Source organism: Poecile atricapillus, chromosome Z (genome assembly GCF_030490865.1).
Source record: "Poecile atricapillus isolate bPoeAtr1 chromosome Z, bPoeAtr1.hap1, whole genome shotgun sequence".
Classification (NCBI taxonomy): domain Eukaryota; kingdom Metazoa; phylum Chordata; class Aves; order Passeriformes; family Paridae; genus Poecile; species Poecile atricapillus.
Window position 1 is genome coordinate 73,676,137 of NC_081289.1, and position 24,567 is coordinate 73,700,703.

The 24,567-nt window shown below is 41.1% G+C and overlaps 1 protein-coding gene across 4 annotated transcripts; it reads left to right on the plus strand.

The window, feature by feature from the left end:
• Positions 1 to 9,255: 9,255 nt before the first annotated feature.
• STARD4 (StAR related lipid transfer domain containing 4) lies at positions 9,256 to 22,471 on the plus strand. 4 transcript variants are annotated; one of them, XM_058826352.1, is made up of 7 exons: positions 9,315 to 9,446; positions 9,556 to 9,685; positions 11,524 to 11,573; positions 14,067 to 14,193; positions 15,347 to 15,461; positions 16,031 to 16,053; positions 22,439 to 22,471. In XM_058826352.1, coding segments are annotated over exons 1-7 (465 nt in total). In that variant the 5' UTR covers positions 9,315 to 9,444; the 3' UTR covers positions 22,457 to 22,471. The 4 variants fall into 4 exon arrangements, with proteins under 4 accessions (XP_058682334.1, XP_058682335.1, XP_058682336.1 ...); XM_058826353.1 differs by lacking the exon at positions 22,439 to 22,471 and adding an exon at positions 18,294 to 20,419; XM_058826351.1 differs by lacking the exon at positions 22,439 to 22,471 and having other exon boundaries at positions 9,256 to 9,323; positions 16,031 to 20,423.
• The last annotated feature ends 2,096 nt before the right edge of the window (positions 22,472 to 24,567 follow it).

Here is a 24,567-nt window from a genome sequence, read left to right on the forward strand (position 1 = left end):
GTCACAAATCTCACAAATAAGTGTGCTGTATGTAGAAACCAGGTGTTACCAACATGGGAATTTTTCAGTTATACTTCCCCTTTAATTAGCAGGGAAACTACATATGCACAGATGAACTATGACTGTTTAACTTCATGGCAAAGCCATGAACTACTCCTCATTTCTTGTCAGTGATAAAGTTCTGTACACTGCCTCATGTCCAATAATCTGTGCTTTTGACCCTTGGCCAAGGCACAGCTATTGCAGAATGGTGCCCTCTTTGACCAGCTCAGCAGAGACCTTCTCTGTCATTGGCACATCCCCAGGGCTACCTCTTGGAAAAGAAAAAGATGCCCATGTTAGAAGCAATAAATGACAACAGTAAGGATGGGAAGAGGCAAGCTCCCAAACAATTGAAACTACAGAAAGCCATTGAGGGTGTCATTGAAGCCTGTCCAAAACAAGTTCGACAACTTTTTTGGAGATAAGCAGTACTACTTAAAAAGGCATTTTGGTGAACAGCTTCCTGACTGCAGAGAGGCCACAGACAAGTGCATCCAGGAATCCAGATAAGGCAAGAGGTTAGAACTCTGTCTATCATTGGACATAGGTTTTTTACTACATGCAACTTGCTACAGTCAGGAAAACATTTAAGACCCCCTGAACATTTTTGATTATGGAAGACAATGTATTCTCTGGGTTGCAATCAGCACCACAGGACATTTAAGAGTGTTTGCTGGACAAGAATACCCAAACAACTGAGAATTGCTCATAAGACTCCATGTACACAACTCTTACAGACACTATCACCATGTACGGCTACTGTGCACTACTTCTACTTACACAGTACTAACAATGACATTGTGACCACTGCTTTCAAAAAAAGGAGCTAAGATATTTTAGAAGCCACTCTCTTTAAAATTCCACTGACAGGATATGGCAGGAGAGGAAAATAATCCAGTCATTTGAAATTCTTTCACAAAAAAAGTTATAGTACTTTCTTAATATCAGATGACACAGGCAGATAAAGCACAGAGATTATTTTAAGGCACTATGCCTTTTACTCTTCAAATCAAGAAGAATCAACTCATCATTTGACTCCCCTATCTGGATTTGCAGTCTGCTTTGAGAATTATGTGAATTCTCAAATGTAGATTATTTTTGCAAGGACCGAATGAGAGTATCTACATAAGATAGAGGAACCAAAGATTAATCGCTGTTCAGAGAAATAATGGTTCTCCTTTCAGACACAAATAGACCTTATTCTGAATTTAATTTTGTTACACACCATATTACACTGGGAACCAAAATTGAAATAAGCAGCTTTTTTACTTCCTGCTTATAGGCAAAAAATCAGACATTTGTCCAGACCCATAAAGCAGCAGATAAGAAAAAGATGGTTTAGTGTAAATCACAGTTAGATAACATTAATTAGAGGGATATCTAGCATATTTTAAAACTTTATAAGATTTAGCAACACCTTCATAAGGAATATTTGTCCTCGATCATATTTGGTTTTAGACATAACTTTCAAGTGCAGCTGCTTCATAAAATAATATTTATTTTGTTTTCCTGCCATCTTGTGGCTTAACCGCAAAATGCACTTATAAAAAAGCGGTACGACTGCTGGTCTGTGAAGTGATTGCTTTTGGAATACTATCTGATCTAAGCTGTGCTCCAGACCATCACCCCTTCTCCCCTAAACAACATTGCAGCTTTCAATAGCACGGACCGGAAATCCAATGAATTCCTGCAACAACTTGATACCATGGAAAGAAATTGTGCCAGCTAGGCCAGGTCTCACCAGAGGGGTGACGGCCCATTCTTTCTTCCAGACTGTTCCCTTGACTCAGATCTGCCTAAGACAGTGAATTCTTACTGCATTCCTGTTTCTCAGTTAAATACATTAGTTTGAATGATTATGTGACAAGTGAGCTGAATTCTAGTCTGGCTCATTCACAAACTGAGACAAACCATAACAGTGCTACATAAGTGAAGCATGTAATATTATTAGTTGCACTTCTCACCATCTGGAAAGTTGCATTTGGCAATATGTATGAGTGCTAAGAATCCAGCCATAGCCTTTTGGAATTCTTTGGCATTTACAGGGAATGGTCAAACTAGCCGATTTAATACAGCTCATATTAAGCAAACCAACATGAAATCCTAATGCCATTTCTTCATTTTCTGTGAGCCAATGCAGAAAATAAAGACTTGCTTTCTATCACACTCTCATTAAAAGGCATCATATTGTACACTTACCTAATCCAGCCAAAGTTAAATAGATGGTTGAAAATCAGACATGAAAAATATTAGAGGTTTTCCACAAAGTTTGGAGGCTATTCTGTTTGGTTGGTTTGTTTTGCTTTTGCTGTGGCTCACTTTTTAACTGCCCAATAGAAAAACAAAGTTACTTGTTTTCTTCATGCTGGTGACATATCTGTATGGAAAAAAAAAAATTTCCCATGCTGGATTTGAAACAGCCTCCTACCAAAGATGTAGTCAGCTAGATTTAGTGGCTCACATGAGAGTGTGTGAGTGAACAATACTTGTGCATGTTTTTAGCAAGGAATAGCCTCTCAGGATTTCACTGGCTGAATTTTCTAAAGTCAGACTCCTCTAGCAGTTGTCCTGCCAGTTGAAATGCTATGCTAGTCTGACGGAATACACCAAGAGTGGTTAAGACTCTTAGTGGTTTGACTAGTCTGCCATTTACCAAGAAATTTTTAAGGCCATACAATTGCAGGTGAGCCAGTTGAAACTTTCAAAACAAAATTGTTTTAGTTAAGTATCAGTCCTCCTGTACCACTTGCAGAACGTTCTTTCCAGTACCTTCCGACTGGTTTTTCAGGGCACGTGTTCCAGGGAAACTTTTCTCTAAGTTCAACTTTCAACTGTTCTACTTACACCCGAGTTGCAAACCTGGATACATGTATTTTATTTTCTTGACAGAGAACATAAATTGGATAGTTAGAAAGGTGGGGGAAAAATCTTAGAAGACAGCTGCAGAAGAAAAGTAATTGCAGGATTTCTCACAAGATCCTCATAAAGAAGTTGTTGACATACCAGATAGTGAGGGAGGTGGTGGTCAGTGGCACAAAGTCTGGTTGGAGCAGTGTGACAGTGGGGTCAATATTGGGTTTGAAGCTCTTCCACACCTTCCTTAACACTCTGGATAAAGGGGCATTTGCACCCTCAGCAGATCTGCAGATGCCACCAAACTGTGAGGAGGGGCAGATACACCAGATGCTGTCCAGAAGGATCCAGACAGGTTGAAGAAAGGGGCTAACAGGAACCTTATCCAGATCAGATGACACTGAGATGCCTGACAGCTTCAACCATCCAGTCACTGGGTCTGTACTGCATTGTAGAATAAAGTGCTGTACAGCCCATGTGTTTTGTGGAACACAGAAGGCATGGGTCTAGAAAGTCTGAATTTTACCACAAAATTTGATGCCTGTGAAAAGGCCCCAAATTTACAGTACACTGACATATGTGGAGGGATTTCTACCTTTCAGAGTTAAAAGCAATTTAAGTTAATATGTAAAAAAACACCAAAAACCCAACAACATTTTGAACTGCATTCTCAGTTATGAGTATTTTTCACTGCTTGAATTTGCTCAGATCTCCTGCACCAGTGGACAGATTCAAGTAGATTGAGTGGAATGTCCCAGTAACAGTGAGCACAATAACCAAGGAAAGAAAGGAAAACTGAGCAGTCAGAAGACAGTAATGATAAACACACTTCCCATGATCAAATGAAGCACAGCTCTAGGAATAGATCAATTGGTCAATCAACCAATCATATCACTCTCCTACAGATTCACAAATCTAAAAAAAAACCCCAAAATTCATTAGTGGTGTGTCAAATAAAACTGTACTACAGAACACATATTGGCATAGACATTGCAGCTACTTTTCATAACTGCTAAAAAAGACTCAGGCTCAGAATAAACATTATTGGTCTACCTTGGTAATCACACCCCCACTGACACACTCAGTGTGTTTTATTCACCATAAAATAAATGGTTAAGAAATCTAGTAAGAAATGCTGCTTTTTCCTCTAAAGTACTAAGCAATACTGATAAATAGTGATAGCTAACATTTTCCTTCTTGAAATGTGTCTTCTTGTCTAATGGCTCTTGCCAACCCATAAGCCAAAGGGATGCAGATGCCTCAAAGAATAAAGGATGCCACATGCCATTATCTCCACCCTTCTGCAGAATTATCTGATGACTCTAATTGCACAAGCCTTAGTTAATGTTTGTAGAAAGAAGTAAGCTGCTAATGAGGCAGAAAACTAGGAGAAAAATCCCAGCTTTTCAATTTATTTGTAACTATTAATTACTTGGTAAAAAGCAGTGAGAATACAGTAAGCCTGGTAAGATGTTATCTTGATTTGCTTTTTCATTTCCAAAATCCATATTTGATTCTGAAGAGCTGTATTAATGTAATTTTAAATGAAGATACTGTATCTCCATATGATCAAGCCAGGTCAACCAGCAAAGAGCAGTCTTGGCAGGACAAAATATGGTAGGTTTTTTAGAGTTCTCTGTGTAACACAAGTTCACATTATATTTAACTTTGAGAATATCAAACACATTATTATTAATGGCAGCCTGTTGAGCTTTAGAATCATATAATACTTGCCAGGGACATCAAGGATATATTTTTTATCTGGAAAGAGCACTAAATGCATTTAAATTTAAGAGAAGTAAATTGGTCAGAAAAACTTTAATGAGGTAGCGGTATGCCATTTGCTCTTCTTCCAACAGCCAGAGCTAAGGTTTCATCCAGTTAAATACTTTGGGTACTGTTCTGGATTAGAACCGGCCTGCTGAGTGTCACATATGAGTGAACACATTATGTATTAGTGGTTCAATACCCTTTCCTACAAAAGCAGAATTTGGTCCAATATGTTTGGTAAACTGCAGACATTTTGCTGACTTGCAAGACATTAGGATTAAATGTCTACAGTTCCTTGTGTCTGAAAACCAGGCAAGAATGTTATACATTCTACAGAGGAGCACCTTCAGTGATCAAAGCCATTTGCAGGCACTGGTAAACCAAAATTAAATGCCAGTTGTTAGTCTCCCACTTTTCCAAACAACAGGATTTCTAATATGAAATATCAGGCATTCTATGACAAGCATTCCTTTTCATGGAGGTGAATGTAGATGTTTCCCAAAATAAAATTATCTAGTTACTTTCCAGTTGGGGGACAGAGGTATTTCGGGCTTTTTGACAGTGTCTGTGGGTCTTACCCATTATGATAATCAAAATTCACCCATGCAAGGTGTTATGTAACAAGAGGAACAGATGTTCTTCCACAGGAATACTGCATACCTCAAGCATGACACAGCTCTGGTATAATTTGGGAGTGGTTCAGGAGTTGCTGCACAGACATGGGCCAGAGAGACTTGCAGGAGGGAGCAGCAAAAGCTCAGCTGTGGTATTGTTAGCAAAATTTAACATTTATGTCCTCACAGCACTTTTCTCACACAAGCACAAGCTGGTGGGATTGTAGGTATTGCTGTAACCCATGAAGGAATGTAAGACAGAAAACATATTCAGCACCACATCAGTTATCTCACATGCTTGACCGACACTGTGTTCTGCGCAGCTGGGAAGCCCAGAAGGTATGGAAATACCTCACTGTGAGCAAGAACAAGTTTAAAAGGCCTGAAAGCACCCTGTTGGCTCAGATAATAAAATGAATGTTGAATATGATACTACAGAGTATCTATAATCTATAAGACTATTTTGCAGAAAGCTTACAGATCTTCTGAACTTAAGGAACTTGATGTATGAGTGCCCAGAGAAGCTTTTAAAAAAATCAACTTTCTGTTAAAATCCACCCAGTTAATGGAAACATAAAACATTTCTACAAATAAGGTTTTGTTAAAAACATCATTGTTTTCGAATGCAAACTTTTCATTCTCTCCTTCAAGAAAAAGAAATTTCCCTCTTTAAAAATGAACAAACTTACACTGGTGTTTTAAACTAGTAATAGTTTAAACCACTATGGGAAGGAATGTCACGCTCAAAGGCATGAAAACACTGGACTTCAAGGAGTGTAACAGGGCAAGGAAGAATGGAGAAAGCAGCCAGGGACTGGTCATATGTACATCTTTTCACTCAGGGAAATATAATAGATAGCAATCTGAAGGAAGATGAGTGAAGTACATTCCTGTATTGTCATTATGCTTTCAACTCAAAACTTCCCTTTTGATTCTGCATTGTAAGATTTCAAGAATTGCATGTAAAATATCTTCATTTTTTGTTTTGTGTCTGCTAGCACGACCTTTGTTTAGAGACCCATTTTCAATTCAGGAAAATGACCAAGAGTTGTAAATTGCAAAAGGAACCAGGGACAGTGCAAAAGGTCTGGTGTAAAGCACTGTATTGAAAACAAAACTATGCCCAAAACATTCACTTTGGGAGACAGGATTGGCCAAAATTAACTACATATTAACACACACAAAAAAAATCTATTTTCCTCCAAATCTACATTTTAACAATCTAATAATCTGCATTTTAACTGATTTATCTTTCTGTCCTTACAAGAGTTTTCACTTTTAATGTGGATGTTGTACAATGTGTTCGCTGGACTGAATGATGCCCAGTGAACAGTGCAAGTCTGCAGGAAACAAGCACTTACACACACTTTTGAAGTTTGCTTCAGCTGTGGGCTGACTATAGGTGCCTTCTCCGAGGAAGAGTCTGGTCTGCTTGCTGCTTTACAGAGCAAAGTGAAACTTCAACACTTCCTCAGCACCTTGGTGAGTTGTGTTGCAAGCACTGCTGACAGGAGGAGCAGGAGTGTCTTGGGCATTCTCACCTCAATGTGTCACTCACCATGCTCTGCACCACCTTAGGCCCTTTGTGGCTGGACAAACATATTGCTTTCAGTTTCAGGTGCTGTGACAAAAGCCACAGCTAACAGCCACCTGGGGATGCTGACCCAGGGAATCTTCCTTCTCTGCTCCTGCCCCAACAACAGCACTTGCAGGACATGCTTCAGCTGAACAGCAAATCCACAGGACCCTGGAAAGCTGCAGCCCTGTATAAACCTTTATATGGCTACTGTAAAGAAGCCCTGTTGTCCCCAGATATGTTTTTGGACCTGGTGTGAAGGAGGCCAATCCATGCACAGAATGGAGATATTTTATTTACAGACCTGTGCAGCAACAGGGGCTTGGTGGCAAATCCACAAAGCCAGAACCACAACTACCAGAACTTTTTCCTATTATACATTTTAGCAAAAATAAGAATTAATGTTCATTGGCTATAAATTGCATAGTTCTTTTATTAATCAGTAGTCTATCTTCCATAGGTTAAGTGAGCCCCTCACTTCTTATGTTAATTATTCTGCATACTCAGTCTTTCTTTTCTTTTGGGTCAATGGTTGCATCTCCTGCTGCTGGAATTATTTTTTTACCCAGTCATACCTGATCCAGCACAATTGCAGAGTTCCTTTGTTAGTTTCTTCCTTTTCTTGGGGATTCTGCCAGATGTCCTTGTGGCTTGTAAATTCTGCATTCTTTATGTCTACCATCAGTGGTAGATCCTTCTCCCCAAGCTCAGATGTCCCCTAGTTCTGAGATCACAGAAGCCTGCCAAGCCTTAATAAGGCAATTCTGCTAACAAGTAGTTTGTTTTTCTAACACCTGGACATCACTTACAGCTGTTTCAGGGATTAAATCTTTTTTGTTGTTAAAAGTATAAAAATGTAATACATTAAAGAACATCACTTCCTGAATTTGTTTTACATTTTCCATATTTTGTAACAGTACATTCTTCTTCTAGGCTTTGTCAACCTCCCTCTAGGTCTGAGCATTGAACCTTCCTCTAAGTCCTGACAGTAAGCACATTGGGCCCTAAACCATAACAAGGCCATTCTACTTACAAGTAATTCATCTCCTCAACACCTGGATAAACATGCCATATGATGAGTGAGCAAGTGCTCATGGGTTGGGCACAAAGGGTTACAGTGACTGGGGTGACATCAAACTGGTGACCTGTCACTAGTAGGGTTCCACAGGTTTTCATCCTTGGCCCTGTGCTCTTCAACCTCTTCATAAGCAACCTGCACACAGGACGGGGAGACTCAGCAAACCTGCAGATGATACAAGACAGGGAAGAGCTGTTGACTCCCTCAAAGGCAGGGAGGTCCTGCAGAGAGACCTTGATGAATCAGAGAGCTGGGCAATCACCAGCTGTGTCGAGTTCAATACAGAAAAGTGCTGCACCTTGGATGAGGCGACCCTGGATGTCTGGAGAGATTGGGGAATGAGAAGCTGGAGAGCAGCACCATGGAAAGTGCTGCAGGAGGTCCTGGTTGACGGTAAGTTGGACATCAGTCAACAGCAGCCTGGCATCCTGTGGGGCCAACCATATCCTGGGGGCATCAGACCTAGCATCGCCAGCTGGGCAAGAGAGGGGAGTGTCCCACTCTGCTCTGGGCTGGGGCAGCCTCAGCTCCAGTGCTGGGGGCAGTTTGGGAGACCACAAAGTAAAAAAAGATCTAAAACTACTGGAGTGTCCAAAGAAGGGACACAGAGATGGTGAAGGGCCTTGAGGTGAAGCCATATGAGGAGTGACTGAGGGCTTTTGGTCTGTTCAGCTTGGAGGAGACTGAGGGGAGACTCCACTGGGGTTTGCAACTTCCCCGTTGGAAAGGGAAGATGAGGGGCAGGCCCTGATCTCTTCTCTGGGGTGACCAGGGACAGGACCCAAGGGAATGGCCTGAAGTTGTGTCAGAGAAGTTTAAGTTATCAGGAAAAGGTTCTTTCCTTTTCTGAAGGTGTTTGGACACTGGAAAAGGCCCCCCATAACAGTGGTCACAGCACCAGCCTGACAGAGTGCAAGAAGCGTTTACAATGCTCTCAGGCATCATGCAACTCTTGAGATGTCCTGTGCAGGACCAGGAGTTGAGACTCAATAATCCTGATGTGCCCCTTTCAATTCAGCTGATTCTGTGACTCTCTGCGATCAGTACAAAGCGACACAGCCAGACAGGCCGGAGCAGAGCAGCTCCATCCCAGCGAGGCGGAGCCGCGCCGCCCCACAGCTGCCATGACTCCCCCTCCCTCCCTCACGCCACCCCGCCATTCCCAATCCCGACCGCGGCCCTGCCCCTGCCTCATGACGCCACGGACGCGACATGTCGCGAGGTCGCGTGACGCGAGTGGGCGGTGACCTTCCCGCCCCCGCGCCCGGCGGGTCGCCCCGCCATTGGCTGCGCCGGCGGGGCGGTCGCGCTCTGATTGGCTGCCGGCATCGCAGCGCTGTCGGGCGGGCCGCGGGTGAGCGCGGAGCCGGGGCGGCGGTGCGGCCGTGAGGTGAGCGCGCCTGTCCCGCCTTTCCGGCTCATCCCGGGACATCCCCGGCGCGGCAGAGGTGGCGGCAGCTGGGCCCCTGGCCCCTGGTAGCCGCTCGCTGCCACCCGAACCCGGCTGGGAGATGTGCATTTGTGCCCGCGGCGGTGTTTCCCGCATCTTCCGTTCGGGTTTGAAAGATCCGCGCTGTTGGCATCCATGACCCCGTGCCTTGTTCTGCTGTCTGTGTGATTAGGCATCTTCGCGCAGGAGGGAAGCAAATGGATCCCTTGCCCAATCCCGCACCCCTGGCCTCGAAGCTACGGAATAAGCTGGTTCGGTATCACAGCATCGCAGACAACGAGTGGCGTGTGGCGAAGAAAACCGTGAGTGCTCTGGGCGGCTTCCCGGTTCTTGGGAAGCTGTGGGGCACCGGGGCGGCGGAAAGAGCCCCCTGTGCCGTGTCACACGGCTGAGAAACACGTATCCGGGCCCTGCAGGACTCTAAACTGACAGGCTCCGTGAAACCATCCCTCTAGAGCATCTCTAGATGACAGGATGTGTTTTTCGTGTTCGCAGGAATACTCTGTCATTCCTTCTACCCATTTTCTGGGGAGTGTCTCACGGAAGAATCCTACCTGTGTAGGAGTATAGGCTTGACTTAAATTGTGTTATCATTGATAGTATTGCAAGAAGCTAAAGTGTACTTTAAACAAAGCAGACACAGCTTACCAGTCTCTGGAATCTCTTGTCAATAAATAGTTGATGGTGCTTCAGTTTCCAAATGTCTTCCTCTTAAGAAATGAGATCATTCTCAGGGCTTCCTCTCATACTGTTTCACTTTTCTGTTGTGCTTTAGAGACCACATATTATCCTAGGTTTCCTTTCATGAAAGGGAATACAGTTCCTGCTTTCTCCGAGCAGTTTGCCATCCTGTTTTTTTGAGCTGCCTGGATTTTTTGAGTTGTGCTTCAACAAGCTGAATAGCCTTTGCTTGTGCATCAGTTCTAGGCTGGGTGAATACTTTTTAGTGCTGTCCTCCACAGAAGGTAGAAGTGTAGCAACATGATAGGACTAGTGTGGTAAATTTCTGTCTTTGTCTTTTTGTTACAGTGGTTTGAGTAGGGGTTTTATTTTTTCTTCCATCATGAGCAGACATTGATAAGACAGAAGCAAGTGATCCAAATGTAACTTGATTATTTGCAAAATTAACAAATACTGTCTGGAGAAGCAAGAACAGACCATCCAAGCCTTTCATTCTTGCAATACACTTATACCACCTCTGCTCTACTAAATGTTGTCTATTCCTGTGTTAGTATTTCTGTGTTTTTATATTAAGTACTACTGTATGCCTTTAAAAAGTTACCTGCATCCTTGTGTTTCAAATCCTCAGATTTTACCCGTCCCTCCAGCCCTTCCTTCCTCTCTCCTTTCTTTCCATTTTGGTATTGTGCCATGTAGAAGACATTCAGAGCTTTACCTACCACAAGGAGATGTGTTGTGCCCCAAAATACCTTAAATTATTCTGGATGTGGTACTTAACAGTACTATTCTTTAGGATATTTGGTCCTCCATGTGTATATAGTCATGATTCCAAATGAAGTGGTGGTACATGGTACTCTCTTCACACCAAAATTCTGAGATTTTGTACAGAGATTCCATTTCACAGTTATGTAAAAATCAGAAGATACTGATTTCTTTATTTTCTCTGTGTAACTTTAAAATAAATAGACTACTGCTTGCAAGACTCTTCTAGTCAGGCATCTAGAAGAGAAAGGTAATTGAACTTTCTTGTCTGTACCTGCATCTCCTGAACTCTTCTGTTACTTGTGTTACAGGGGTGCAAGCAAACATTCTTCTTGTCTGAGTAGTATCCAGCTGTTGGCTTTCCAGTGGCCTTGCAATTGAATGGCTCTCCCTGCTAATGTTGTTCCATTATTCTGTGTATTTTCACAGTAAACTGGCTTGGCCTACCAAACCATACTTCTGCACAGACTTCAAGCATTTGACTCTGAGAAATCCGATTTCTTATTTTTTTAAATAATAGAAAATTATTAGTAAAAGGTATCTGAAAAACATAAAGAAAAGTGTACAGTGGTGCCCAGGTGAACCTTGGCTAATGAGGAAGTTGGCTGCTTTTCTTCAAGAAAATCAAAGCACTTTCTGGACTTCTTGTAATTGTATGCAAGTGGCAATTAACATTGTATCTTATATTTTCCTTCAGAAAGATGCAACTGTGTGGCGTAAACAATCGGAGGAATTCAGTGGATACCTGTAAGTTTGCAGGCACAAGAAATACATTTTTAAAGTTTCACAGATGTGTTCTGTAGAATTTAGAAATGAAGACTGTGAATTCTACAGCCATCAGCTACACAGATGCTCCAGAGGGGAAGTTAAATGGCTAAACCTCTTGTGGCTGTATGAATCCTTTCTAGCTTTTAAGTTTGATATACTTTAGCATTGCATGTGTCTAGAACAACGCCACAAGACTCCCATTGGCTGAAGTGGACAACAGCATCTGCCCAGAAATGATGGCTTGTAAAGCTCAGAATCAAGCCTGGGTTCAGTAGTCCTGAAGGGTCACTGGGACGTGCTGAGTCAGTCCTTTGACTCTTGCATTGACTGTGCGGCTTCAAAATACCAAGTGTGGGGTTATGATAGTGTTTTGTGGGGTTGTTTGTGTGATGTGAAGGTCCTGCCTGTGCAAGTTTCTGTCACTGGGTTCTGTTGGTTTCTGTAGGTTTAGGTAGAGAAATACTGACCAGAAAGCAGCACTCTGAAGAAACAAAAAGTCCTGTGAAAAGGTAGTGTTTAAAATGATCTCAAAGACTGATACACCCCATGGAATTTACATCTTGTTGAATCTGCAAGAGCTGATGGCCCCAGACACCAAGAGTTCCATGGGCCCACTGGCACCAACAGGTTGTGTAGTTGAGCCGTTGCCAGGAGGGCAGTGACTGCTGTGTGCAGGTGAAGACCCCAGGGTTGTTTTTGCACCTGGAGAACTAAAGCACACTTTGAAGGGCTTTCCAGACCTGGAAGCCGCTGACATGTTCATGTTGTCCTCGAGTTCCAAGCATACAGCTGAGATGGGCTCCATTCAGAGGATTATGAGTGAATATTGGTGAACTGCACGAGTGAAGAGGTGAATCTGTTGTTTGAGTATTTGCTATTAATAAGAACATCTTAATGAATATAAAGCATTTTGAAAACAATGATTTTGATGGATTCTTCTCCTTCAGGATTTGGAGGCCCAGTAACTCAAGAAAATAAAATCTCTGGTGTCTACTAAGATACCTAATTACAAATGAATATTCTGTAATGTCGTATGCCAGATTGTTTTATTAGGTAATCATATGCCACTAAAGCAGAATGAAGTTTCTTGTTAGCTTGGTTCTACGCCTGTGTTATGATCTGCTCTAATCCAAGAGGAGTAAGGAGAGCTAACTATGAATAAAGCAGAAAGAACCTGGAAACATTCGAATATTCCCCAAAACTTGGTTAAAACCAAACAAGGCTAGATGTTGATACTGAAAAACTGATGCATTTTATTGAATAATAAAAGAGATAAAGAAAAAGAAGGAAGGGAGGGAGGTGTGTTTGGGGGGACAGGGAGAATGACAGAGGCAGGTTAAGTATAAACATGTTACCTCTCTGTGCATCCCAATGATGTCTCATTGCTCCCCTCAGTCTAGTCTTCTTGGTGGTGAGAGTCCCCATCCAGAAATATAGAATCCCATGGATTAATATATGTTTGGACAGGTAGGAATGCCCAGGTGCCTCCCCTGAGGGGGGCAAGTTTGACACTGTACCTTGCATGACTCTGTGTCTGTTGCATAATTTTGCATCACATGCAGCACCGGTGCAGGGTCTAGGGACCCTTTTGGGGGGCCCTTTGATGGACCATGACACCCCCTCTGCTGTTCCTCTTGTGGATGTCCCTTAGATGTGGCTTTGCTGGGCTGAAGAGGCCCCACAGCTGAGCTGGTGTGCACAGCAAAGGATAGGCTTTCACTGCCTCTGAGCAAAGGCTTTTTCACCACACACCCAGAACATCTTCTCCTCCCTCCTTTGGTGTGAGGGTCTCTTCCAGCCTGACAGCAGATAAGCCTGAGGCTGTGGCCTCCACCCTGAAGGTACTGGGCTTAATCCTGTTAAAGTATTTTTCTCCCCCAGCTGAGATCTGAGTCATTTTATCTATCTCAAATCAATTTGTAGTCCAGGGCCTCAGTCAGGAGGCCCATTTAGGGTGCTTCTGTGCAGCTTTTGTTATGCAGTTTTGCTATAATAAACAAAAATCCTTCATAAAACTGTTTGAGCCATAAACCATAGCATTTCAGTCTCCAACATCCTGTTACTTCTGCTTTAAGAAAAATGTTTTTCTCATTATATTCCTGATCTCCTTGTTATTTTAGGTTTACTTACCTCTGGTGAACTCCCTTGCTAGCCCAGCAGTGGGAGTAAAATTACAAGTTGTTACAGTTCTTAAGGAAATAAACAGGATAATTTTTATCCAAGGAAGGAATTTGCCATATATAAAATATTAACTGTATAAAAAAAGACAGATTTTTTTCAGAAGAGGATTTCTTGCAGAGAAGAATAGATTAAACACCCATAGGTGTTTTCCTGTACTGTTTCTCTTTTCAGTTGTCCACCGACTGTACTTCTTGGTATCAAGGTGTAAGTAATGTAATGTAATGTAAGTGTACTGTTGAAAATTAATGGAATATAAAAAATTTCTTACTAAATGTAAACACATTTTCCTAGATACAAAGCTCAAGGAGTGGTGGAAGATGTTACTAACAGAATAGTAGATCATATTCGCCCTGGACCTTACAGGCTAGACTGGGACAGCCTAATGACTTCAATGGATATCCTGGAAACATTTGAAGAGGTGAAGACTTGTTTAGATTCCTAAGAGAAATGTGTATTGATGAATATATGAATTTAACATTCATGAATTTAACATTCATGTAGAGCAGAGCAATTCCAACAGATATGAACCCTTTACAGCCTTCTTTTTTGCATGCATGAGCAACATTGTGCATACATTCTCTGTATGACCACAGATGAGGCTTTCTGGCAGCACAGTCCTGTTCTGAAGCTTGAAATTCATCTCTCCATTAATGCTAAAAATAAAGGAGTCAGTCACAATTCTCTTGGACCTGGGAGCTCTGGTAGCCTCTGATAAAATTCACATACAGAGGGCTACAATACGATACTGTGTATGCCAAAGCCATTTCATACAGCTTGCTTCTGTTCCTCAACAAACAATAGTATTAATCCACACATATGGAAGTTGCAACCTCACCCTCTTCCTGAAGGGCTGACTTGTATAGGATGGCTTTGTGCTGAGACACAAAATAATTCATTCTGATGCGCAGGACTTGATAAAAGAAAGGTAAGTTTTAAGCTGTTTACAAAACAGCTGGTAGCCTTCCTTTGGTTAATGCAGACATTCAGTATGAATTCAAAACCCTCATCTGGGCACCTGGCTTGAACATGGATTGTCTTTTGTTCTGTCACTGAAGGAAGATTTATATGACAAGGTATTCTGTCTGTATAATATTTATACAGACTACTGTATTACAAGAAAGCCTGTTTTGAAGAATTGTTCACATTCTGTTTAATTTTTTGCTTAGTGGATTAAAAGTATTTGATAGAGTATCTTAGTACCAAGAGATTCGTCTTGAAATTTGTTCATGGTCCTTTTAGACTTCCCAAGTGCTCCTTGGCAACTTAAGAGCCATGTGGCTTTCGGTTCTCAGACATGCCAGAGTTCCCTAGCTTTAGATCTTTGAACCTTTATGGTGCCAGATATTCTCTACTCCCACAGTTTTCAGTTGTAGACCACAAGTCCTTACAACTTCTGGCTCTTAGGCTGAGAATGGCACAGCCATTCAGACCTCACTGAATTTTCAGTGTAGTTGACTGAGGCTGTTACCTTCGTGAAAAAGGTTAGCTGCCTGTGAGCATTAAGTTTCTCTGTATTCATTATACTAAGATATATTTATTTTCTTGCCCTTGTAATTGTGTCACTCAACAAGAACTGCTGTGTGATGCGCTACACAACTGCTGGCCAGCTCTGGAACATCATAGCACCAAGGGAGTTTGTTGATTTCTCTTATACTACAAGCTATGAAGATGGGCTTCTAACATGTGGTAAGCCACCACCTGCCTCTTCTAAATTCTTGTTTTGCAACAGTTCCTTGGCTTAAGATTTGATTCAGATTTAGTAGTAGTAAACATTGCAAAAATGGTCTAAGATAGTCTTCAACAAATAAATTCAAGGTATTTTAACAAATTTAAAGATGTTTTAACATTTTACCTATTTAAAGAAGCATACAAGTTAGTGGTTTACCCATGAACCATTCCTTTGTGCCAGGTTTCACTTACGTCAGCTGTGGAGCCGGAGTGTTAGAGACAAGTTGAGTCCTCCAGCTCAGGTTGTAGAGCAAACTGGCATGAGTAACAGCTTCTAGTAAATGGGAGAAATGTCCTCTTAACATTTGAATTTTTGCTTACCCTGCTTTCCTGTCTGTCATGGAGTTTGAATGAGCAGCAAATTCCATGCATGAAAATACCCAGAACCTTGTAGTGTGTCTGTCACTACCACTAAATTCTCCAGCCAGAAGCTTATATATTTCAAATTTACTGCACATTAATTTTTTTTTTATTTCTCTCAAAATTTTTAAAATTTTATTTTCCTTTATTTTTCCTTTATTTTTCAGGTATAAGCCTGGACTATGGAGAGGTGAGACCAAACTTTGTCCGTGGATTCAATCACCCTTGCGGTTGGTTCTGTGTCCCTCTCAAGGACTCTCCTGGCCACAGTCTTTTGACAGGCTACATCCAGACTGAACTGCGAGGAATGCTACCACAGTCTGCAGTAGACACTGCCATGTCTAGTACACTGGCCAATTTCTACTCTGACCTCAAAAAGGCACTCAAAACATAGACAAACACTGACTTAAAAGCCCGTGCGCTCCTTGCAATCAGATTATGTTGTTTATCTTAGCGTAGGTTACCTAAATTGAGGTGAGTGACACTCTTCCTGAATGACACCTGAACCTTTGTATTGAGGATCCAAACAGCTTTAGCAAGTGCTTTTTGGTGTGATAATTGGCATACATTCCCTGTGCACAGTGCAATATGCTTTTTGCTGCTTGGCACTCTGCAGCTTTGTGAGGAATAGCCTGAATCTCTAAACCCCCATCTTCCTTAGTAGAAAGCACAAGATGTGTGTGTGGGCTTGGAAAATGCAGCATGAGCTCAGCTCCCTCCAGCAGCTGGGAGCCAGGTGCTCGGCATTTTGATAGTGCACATTGCTGTACAGGCAGCATCTCATTGAAGATGTAATTTAGTAATATATATATATATATATATATATATATATATATATATATATAGGTATTTACTTAAATTCTTTGATTTTTTTTTAAAGTTTGTTCAGCTGCATCTGTAATTTGTTTTTAAATTTGCTTTGATTTATCATATAGATACTATATAGCTAAGTTGTTAAATGATACTATTCATAAAAAAGCTATTTGTACTTGAGAACAATAGGAAGTTTTCATTTTTGGCATTTCTTTGATATTGTAACTGTAACTTACTTACTATTGTATACAACAGTCTCAGTGCATAAAGAAATGCCCTTACAGCTGATCCAAAGCTCATTTAGGTCATCATTCCATTGTTTTTTGTTGGTTTTTTTTGGGTTTTTTTGTGGGCTTTTAATCACACAATTGTCAAAATAGCAAACCTCTAATGGATCTTCTGTGATACTCTTTACTTCTAAGGACATTTTTACTTAAATGTGCATGTAATACATATGTGGGAATTTTGTTTAGGTGGGTTTTTGGGGGATTTTCTTTCTGTGTTGTTTCTTCAACTGCGTACCTTGGAATAACAAAAGCAGCAGAAAGAGCCACTCCTTTGTTTCAGGGATAGGTGTTGCTGTAGCCACAGCACCACGGACTTGCCAGTGTTCTGGTGCTGTAGCGTGGTTCTGTTCTGCCCCTAGGTTGAGCTGTGCAATAAATTAACAACTTAAAATACAAGCAACTGAAGGCCAAAGCTCAAGCTGCAGAATTGCTCAGATCTGCTGAAGGATACAGGGTCTTTTTTAAAGATGCAAATTTCAAGGATATTCTGCAGTCCAGTGATTCTGATAGATATATAGCAGGGGCGTTTAAGAAATAACTCCCTCCCTGCTAGGAACATGAATTCTCTTTAAAATCTGATGCTAAGCCTTTAATGTTGGTATGTGTCATTTGCTCAGGTGATGTAGTTATCCCCATGCTTTGCCAGTGCTCTCACAGTGGCAAGTTTAACTGTGTAGGAGTTAGGAAAGGTATCTTTAATCCCTGATACTGTGGAGCCAATTGTATACATACAATCCAGGGACAGGTTGTAGACTCAGAAAAACAAAAATTCAGATCAAAGTCCCTTGCAATATTGGCTTTTTTGACACTGGCCACTGTAGCTGAACTCTGAATAGTGAGGACTTCCCTTTCTTCTTGCTCAATCAGAGAGGTAGAAAAAACATAATACCAAATATAGTGGGGGCATTTTCAACCTGCTTCATGTTTTAAGGTATTTAGTACTATTTAAGACAGTTAAAAACAATGCATCAAACAGCCTTTGGTCCTCATGGGCAGAAAACGTTAATTCCTTTTTAGGTTTTGTGTATTTCCCTTTAAGCCCCTCAGTTAGTCTTCCCTTTTTTTTTTCTACCTTCCTCATGTCTGCCAAACTACTGCAAGCTCACAAGGTGATCTTCTACCACCAAGGACACCAAGGAATTACTGCCAGTATTCTCTCGTTTCTAGTACTGGTACAGAAGCAATTATGAAATCTTTGGCAGTGCCACTCCGTGGGATGAATGGTTACATCACTGTAGAGGAAAACATTTCAAGTGTAGCCTATTTTTTCTTTCCAGTTACAAAGATTACATGTGCAGTTAATCTGCATATTCATGTCTTCTCTTTTTAGAGCTGCTGGGACTGACTAATGGAGGGATACAGATGTATGTAGAGAAAAATACTGCCTCTCTATGTAAAAAGCCGAGTTTAAATGTGCACAGAGGCACTTCAGTGCTGGAGAAATGGGTCAGAAGGAGCACAGGACACAGGAGGATGTTGGTACAACACCAGGCACCGCAGAAGTAATTGTTCCAAACACCCATTTTAGGGGCTCTGACACATACACAGTATCTATCCTTATTTAGTATCCAGTGAAATGTTTTTTTCTGCTTTTAGTGAAGACAAATTGGTGAAGCACAGAGCAGCTGAAGAAAGAAGAACTTGAGCTAAAGTAAGAAAATTGCTAGTGCATTTTTGTATGCTGATACTGCTAATAAAATTTTAGCTATAGACTAGTACAGAACTAGGAGAAAGATGTCCAATTTCAACTGTATTTCTTTGAACCTGATATTTATATTATTTTTATCTAGCTATAGATGGAGAGAGAGGAAGAACTGTTCTTTAACCAGAGTACATCAGAACCAAGAAAGCCACAGTATCAGCCTCTTCTCCCACTGTTGCATTCTTCTCCTCCTGAGTTAGTGGACAATCTAGGTGGAGCCAAGAGGGTTAAAACAGGAAAGCAGTGGCAAGGACAAAGTGCCCGAGCCCATGTTTTGCCTATGCAGAAGTAATGGGAGACAAAGTAAATGCTTAGTATAGATTTCTACCACTGAGGAATACAGTTATCCAGAAGTGACTTCTGAACAAATTGCCCAAGAACAGCAGAGATCTTATTTTGCTAGATAAATAGCATGTATATAGACACATCAAAAATATTTTTATATGGCTAATATTTTTTTTAAGAAAACCTTACTTTTTAAGTGGTATGGGCAATGTGACACTTTACTCTTTAGCACTTTAACTGGGTGGTTTGTATGTATGTGGGAAAGGTTTTCATGCTTGGGTTTGTTCCTCATCTAAAAGTTCCAGCATTAAACTTCTCCTGTAGATGTGCAGAAGATGCAGAGATGGGGTTAAGCTCACTTTAGAGGCAAGTACCACAACTGGCTGGGAGGTGGACTGATACCTCAGAGAGATACCCTATGCACAGTCCTTGATCTTAAATTTGATGAATTTATAAATGTGAAACATGATGAACTTACACAAAACAGAGCATATAATTTCTCCAGTAATTATAAGTAACCATAACAGTTTTGATGGTGTGACCTGGTGGTTCAGTCTAGGAGGTGCACTGCTGTAAAAATAGCACTAAGTCTAGTGAAACCAGTCAAGTTGTGCCTGTGTATGGAAAGTCAAAGTCTGTTTTAACAGTGAGTTTAACTTACTGTGGTCAGCATTTAAGTGATTGTATTTGTATTTTGAGTGCAGCTGCAGAATAAATTAAAATAATGGATTCCAACAGGCTCATCATGTACCTTCTTCAATGCTTGTGCAACCATATGTAGCATTTTTGGGGCGTTATGTCTGATGATGTAGTTAATCTTTAGCTGACTGGTGATCTCTAATGATACCAGTTTGTCTCCTTAAATTTGAAACCCATAAAGCATTCACCTAGAAACTTGATTTAGACTGAGGAAAAGGCCCAACTGAAATGTCTTGAAAACTGTACAAGTACAATTTTCTCAAGGCTTCAGTTCAAAATATGTATATACAGGAGTTGTTGGTTTTTTTTTTTTATGATGACCCCATGATTGTTGTGTAAGAACTCTATTATTTTGGCTTAGTATTTTTTACCTTTTTGTATGTTTAAGAAGCGATCTATTAACCATAAACATTAAGTTAATCTGAAACACATGAGCACATAGCACCTGGCAGTAGGCATATAGGTTATATATCAGGCATATAAAACAAGCTGCAACATGTATATTGACTTGTATTTAATTAGCATCTACAGAAACAAAGAAAATCTCTGTATCTCCTCAAGACCCTTCCTTTGTTTCTCTTGCAAAGCTGGCACAAAGGCAGTAGAGTTCTGTAGCATTTGACTTCAGTGGAAAGCCTTGTAGCTGCCTTCTGTTTCTGAGAAAAGGAGCTGTCACCTCTGAGATACAGCACATTCTTGCAGGGCATGTATCATGTCCTTCTGCAAAGTATGGTAGGGATAGGTATAGAGGCCACTTGGGATCTTTGGGAAATCCTTAAGGACGTTAATTATTAGAATTGTTAAAACATTGATGTTCAAATCCATTTCCTGGTGAAAGATAATAGAAATATGGGAGAGATTTTAAACCTGCACTAAATATTAAATGTTCTCTAGAAAATAATATATCCTAAAGTCCTAAACTGCAGTTTATAATTCATTCAGCCTTTTCCAGTCCTCATTTTTTCCCAGACTCAGTTTTACAGTTCAAATAGGGACTGCTTATCATAGAGTTACATCATAACTTCTTACTACAGTATCTACCTATGGTAACTTGTGAAAAATTACGCTTCCTTGGGATTTGCCACTAGCATGGAGAAAGCAGACACAGATGGTAACAGCATATGGCAGGAGATATCTGTGCATGTTTCACAGCTGACCTGCATGGCAAGAAATGCCACATCTGGATTAAGAAGACTCAGATACCAACACAATACCCAGAACTGCCTTCTCCAGAGTTTCTTTCTTTAAAACAGTTCTTTCAGTGTGCCTAGACACTAGGTTCTCAGAAGTTTCTCTTAGGTAACCTAAGTGGAACTCTTACAAGATCGGTTACTGCCCAAAGTGAAACCAGAAACTGACCTTGTTCAAGCCCTCATTGCACCAGTTTGGCTCTGCCCTGGGATGCAAAGGGGTAGAGAGTGCTTCCTGAGCTCTACCTGCACCTTGCTGACCTGCCTGCCATCACAGACACCTCTCTGAGGCAGTTTATAACCCTGGAGAGAAAATTGTTATGCCAAGATTCCCTGTCTCAGTGTGTCAGTCTGAGTGCTGCCTGCAATTTGGGTTCCAGTCGGGGAGCATTGCTACTGAGGTGTTACTAATTCCACCTGCAGGGTGCACTGGGGAGGCAGGGCAGTGCTCATGTGGGTGCATTTCAGCAGCAGCAAACATGAGTTCAGCCAACCCATGTTACTTGAGTGCCATACAACCCCACCTTGTCTGTATGCCTGACAGGATTTCAAGCTCCTCACATTTTGAAGGGGGAAGGAAAGAAACCACAGCATGCTTGTTCACTGGAGCATAAGCCATGTCTCCACAAACCACCATCTCTTCTGTGTACAGGATTAAGAATGCAGCCTGTATGTGCACAGCCATATCTGCAGAACTTCATGGGCTTCCTGTCTCAATCAGCTGCATGAAAATAACACTTATATGTGCTCAACATGGGCAAACCATCTTTCTGCTCTCCTGTGTGCCTCCCAGCCCACACCATGGGAATAGAGCTTCAGTGGAAACAAAATTGAGGATATCTTAATGCCCGCCACAAATACCAAAGAAGTTAGGAAGAGGGAAGAGAACCTTCATGGACTCCTTTTAATGTTAAATGAAAGCATAGAGATTTCGCCATGGATGTAAAAATACTGAATCACTTCCCAAAACCACCTGCATCATTGGATATTTGAAACATAAAGTTTCTGGGATATGTACAACATTGAATGAAACAAGTGCTTGAACTGTTGAGAAGGACGTCATAACTACAAAAGCCCAGGACTTTTTAAGGAAGAAGACTGTACCAGGCATCAACAGAAATGCAGGAATTTGGTAGTTATGAGGCAGGATCATTATGTTTAACTCCCCAGCTATCCTAACTCATTAAAAGTTCCTCTGACTTACTAGTTCTTTCTTATTTCCCATTTCCTTATTTGTCTCAAGCTCACTATAAAACCAGTGTAATGTGCTGTATGATGAGCTCCAACTCAGCTGTTTGATGTGCTATGTTTAAGAGGTGAGCCAAGAGCAAACAACCCTTGAGCTCCAGGAGGAGCTCAAAGCCAGCTTGATACTTGCCCTCTCCTTTAGTTTTTCCACTTTCCATTTTCCACTTTGTTGTGGAGGTGACCAAGATGATTTCATGAAATTGCAGTAAGAATGCATGCCTTGGGAAAAGATTCAGCAACATCAGTGGAAGTCCCAAATTGGACCTTTTTTTTTTTTTTTTTTCTGGAGCAGTCCTGTCATGCAAAATGTCTCATAGAGAGTATAATAATTTATTTCTTCCATTGCTGCAGGATGGAGAGATTTTGTAAAATCATCTTCCACAAAAGGATATGAAGGGACTTTGCATTCAAGCAGTTTGCAAGATGAAGGAGTTGTAGATGGCAAGAATAGCAAGATGCACCAGTTCCAAGCAAGAGGGAACACCATGAGTGACAGATATGGGCACAGAGCAGAGAAATAAAAAAAAAAAAAAAAGTCCTTTCAACACGTCAGTCTTAAAATGTTCTCCATTCAGGTACCATGTGCAGCTTTTGACAACATAGCTCAAGCTAAAGAGTAGTCAACTAAAGGCAGAAAATCTATATTCAATCAAGAAGAGGAGTGTAGGACCTCTGGAGTAAAGGTTTGGTTTGTGCTGGTGAGAGAGGAGCATGCTGAATAAAGGAGCACATTAATAATCTTTGGATTAGGTTGCAGAAAATAAATCATTGTGATAGACAAACTGTTAACTGCAACAAAAAGACTTGGGACTTTGTAAAATACTTTCCAGCTAAAAGAGCAACAGAACTAGAGGTGGTAATTTCTGCACAAGGAGGTGGTAATTTCTTAATCGCTGGAAGTAATTAATAAAAAGGGATGCAAGCATCTATCTCACATAACCCACCCTGGGGCACAGGGGAAGCCTGGACAACCCCTAGTTCTGTACCCACCACCAATAACAGATTGAGTTTGTGATTCAGTTGCTAACTTTTGAGAGAAGAGGAGTAGGGGAAATGTTATGCTGAGCTGGAAATAAGTCTAGACTTTGCAATATAAACAGTTCATACCCATGATGATTATTGTTCCTTGCTCTACATTAAGCATTAGCTGTCAGCAAGTAATAGATATAACCTTTTCTGTATTTACTAGTTTATTTAGCATCAGATCAGTCATGCGAGCCACTTACTAAAAATAGACATCCCAGCATGAAAGCATTTTCTCATGGCTTATCAGCATTGCCATGCAAACACAAAAGGAGGTACACTGGTCTCACATACAATATATGGAAATAACAAAATGGTCATTTTTTCCTGGTTAAAATTTCTCTCTGGTTCACTTGCACAGTATCAGGGAAGTTATGTCACAAACAGGCTTAATCAGAAGCAAAGGGGTACAGTTAAACAGACTATAAACTGCTATTTAGTTGCTTACATCTTTGCTAGTAGAAGAAAACAGTGTTGACAGTACAGGATTTCTTACACATTATGCACTAAAATAAGGAGTCAAGAACACAGGACATGTAGCTAATTTGAGATTCTGCTATATATATTTACAATATTCTTAATTTTTATTAGTAAGAGTCCAGCCTCCACTGCTCTGAGATCAACGAGCTTCTGTAACAGGCTCATAAAATACTTTGTGTTACTAGTCAAAGGCACCATTTTTCTGTTTGTCTTGGACATATCAGCACATACCCTAACCATACAGCATACTGTGTTATTGAATTAACAAAAGCACAGAATTCCCTCATTATGGCCCACATCCAACCAGGAGCTTCCAAACCAAAGCCAAGCCAGACACGCGGCCTTCATGTATCATATTTTTTCAGGTTAAAACCAGTTTAAGCTGATGACCTCCTTGCTGTGAGTGTGGAGCAGCCAGGCAGCCTCTGCTTGGTACCCCCTGGTCTTGTGAGGGTGCGATGGTATAGCTCCTGGGGACTAACAAACTTCTTCCCCCCAGGCCAGACAGCCTCAGAGACTCCTCCCTCTTCCTCCTCCCTGACAAACTGGACAAGTCACCACTGCTGTTTTTTGCAGGAACATCCTGTTCATGGTGGACTTGGCACTGCTGGATTAACTTTGCATTGCTGCATGATCTTTCCTAAGCAATATTCCAAAGGTCTTTCCCAACCTGAATGGTTCTATGGTTCTATGACTAGGGTTCACCCTCCACCTCTACCATCTTTCCTTCTCCCTGAGCAACTAACCATTTCAGAGGTAACTTTCTCATGAGCATAGGCCTGTCAACACCATGAATTCCAAAAAATAAAGCCAAAAAAGCCCCAAAAAACAACCAGAGCCCAAAATGTACTCTTAGGGAACATGCTATTTAGTCAGAAGCATTCACGTGACATCTTATGAGGATGTGGTGTGAGCAAGGAAGTGGCTCTTGCACTCAACAGCACAAAGGAACAGTTTGGGTTAGCTTTCAGAGTTAG

Coding starts and splice junctions, on each gene's coding strand:
- STARD4 (XM_058826350.1), top strand. Junction 11,574..14,066: donor GAGGAATTCAGTGGATACCT/GTAAGTTTGCAG, acceptor ACATTTTCCTAG/ATACAAAGCTCAAGGAGTGG. Junction 15,462..16,030: donor AGATGGGCTTCTAACATGTG/GTAAGCCACCAC, acceptor TTTATTTTTCAG/GTATAAGCCTGGACTATGGA.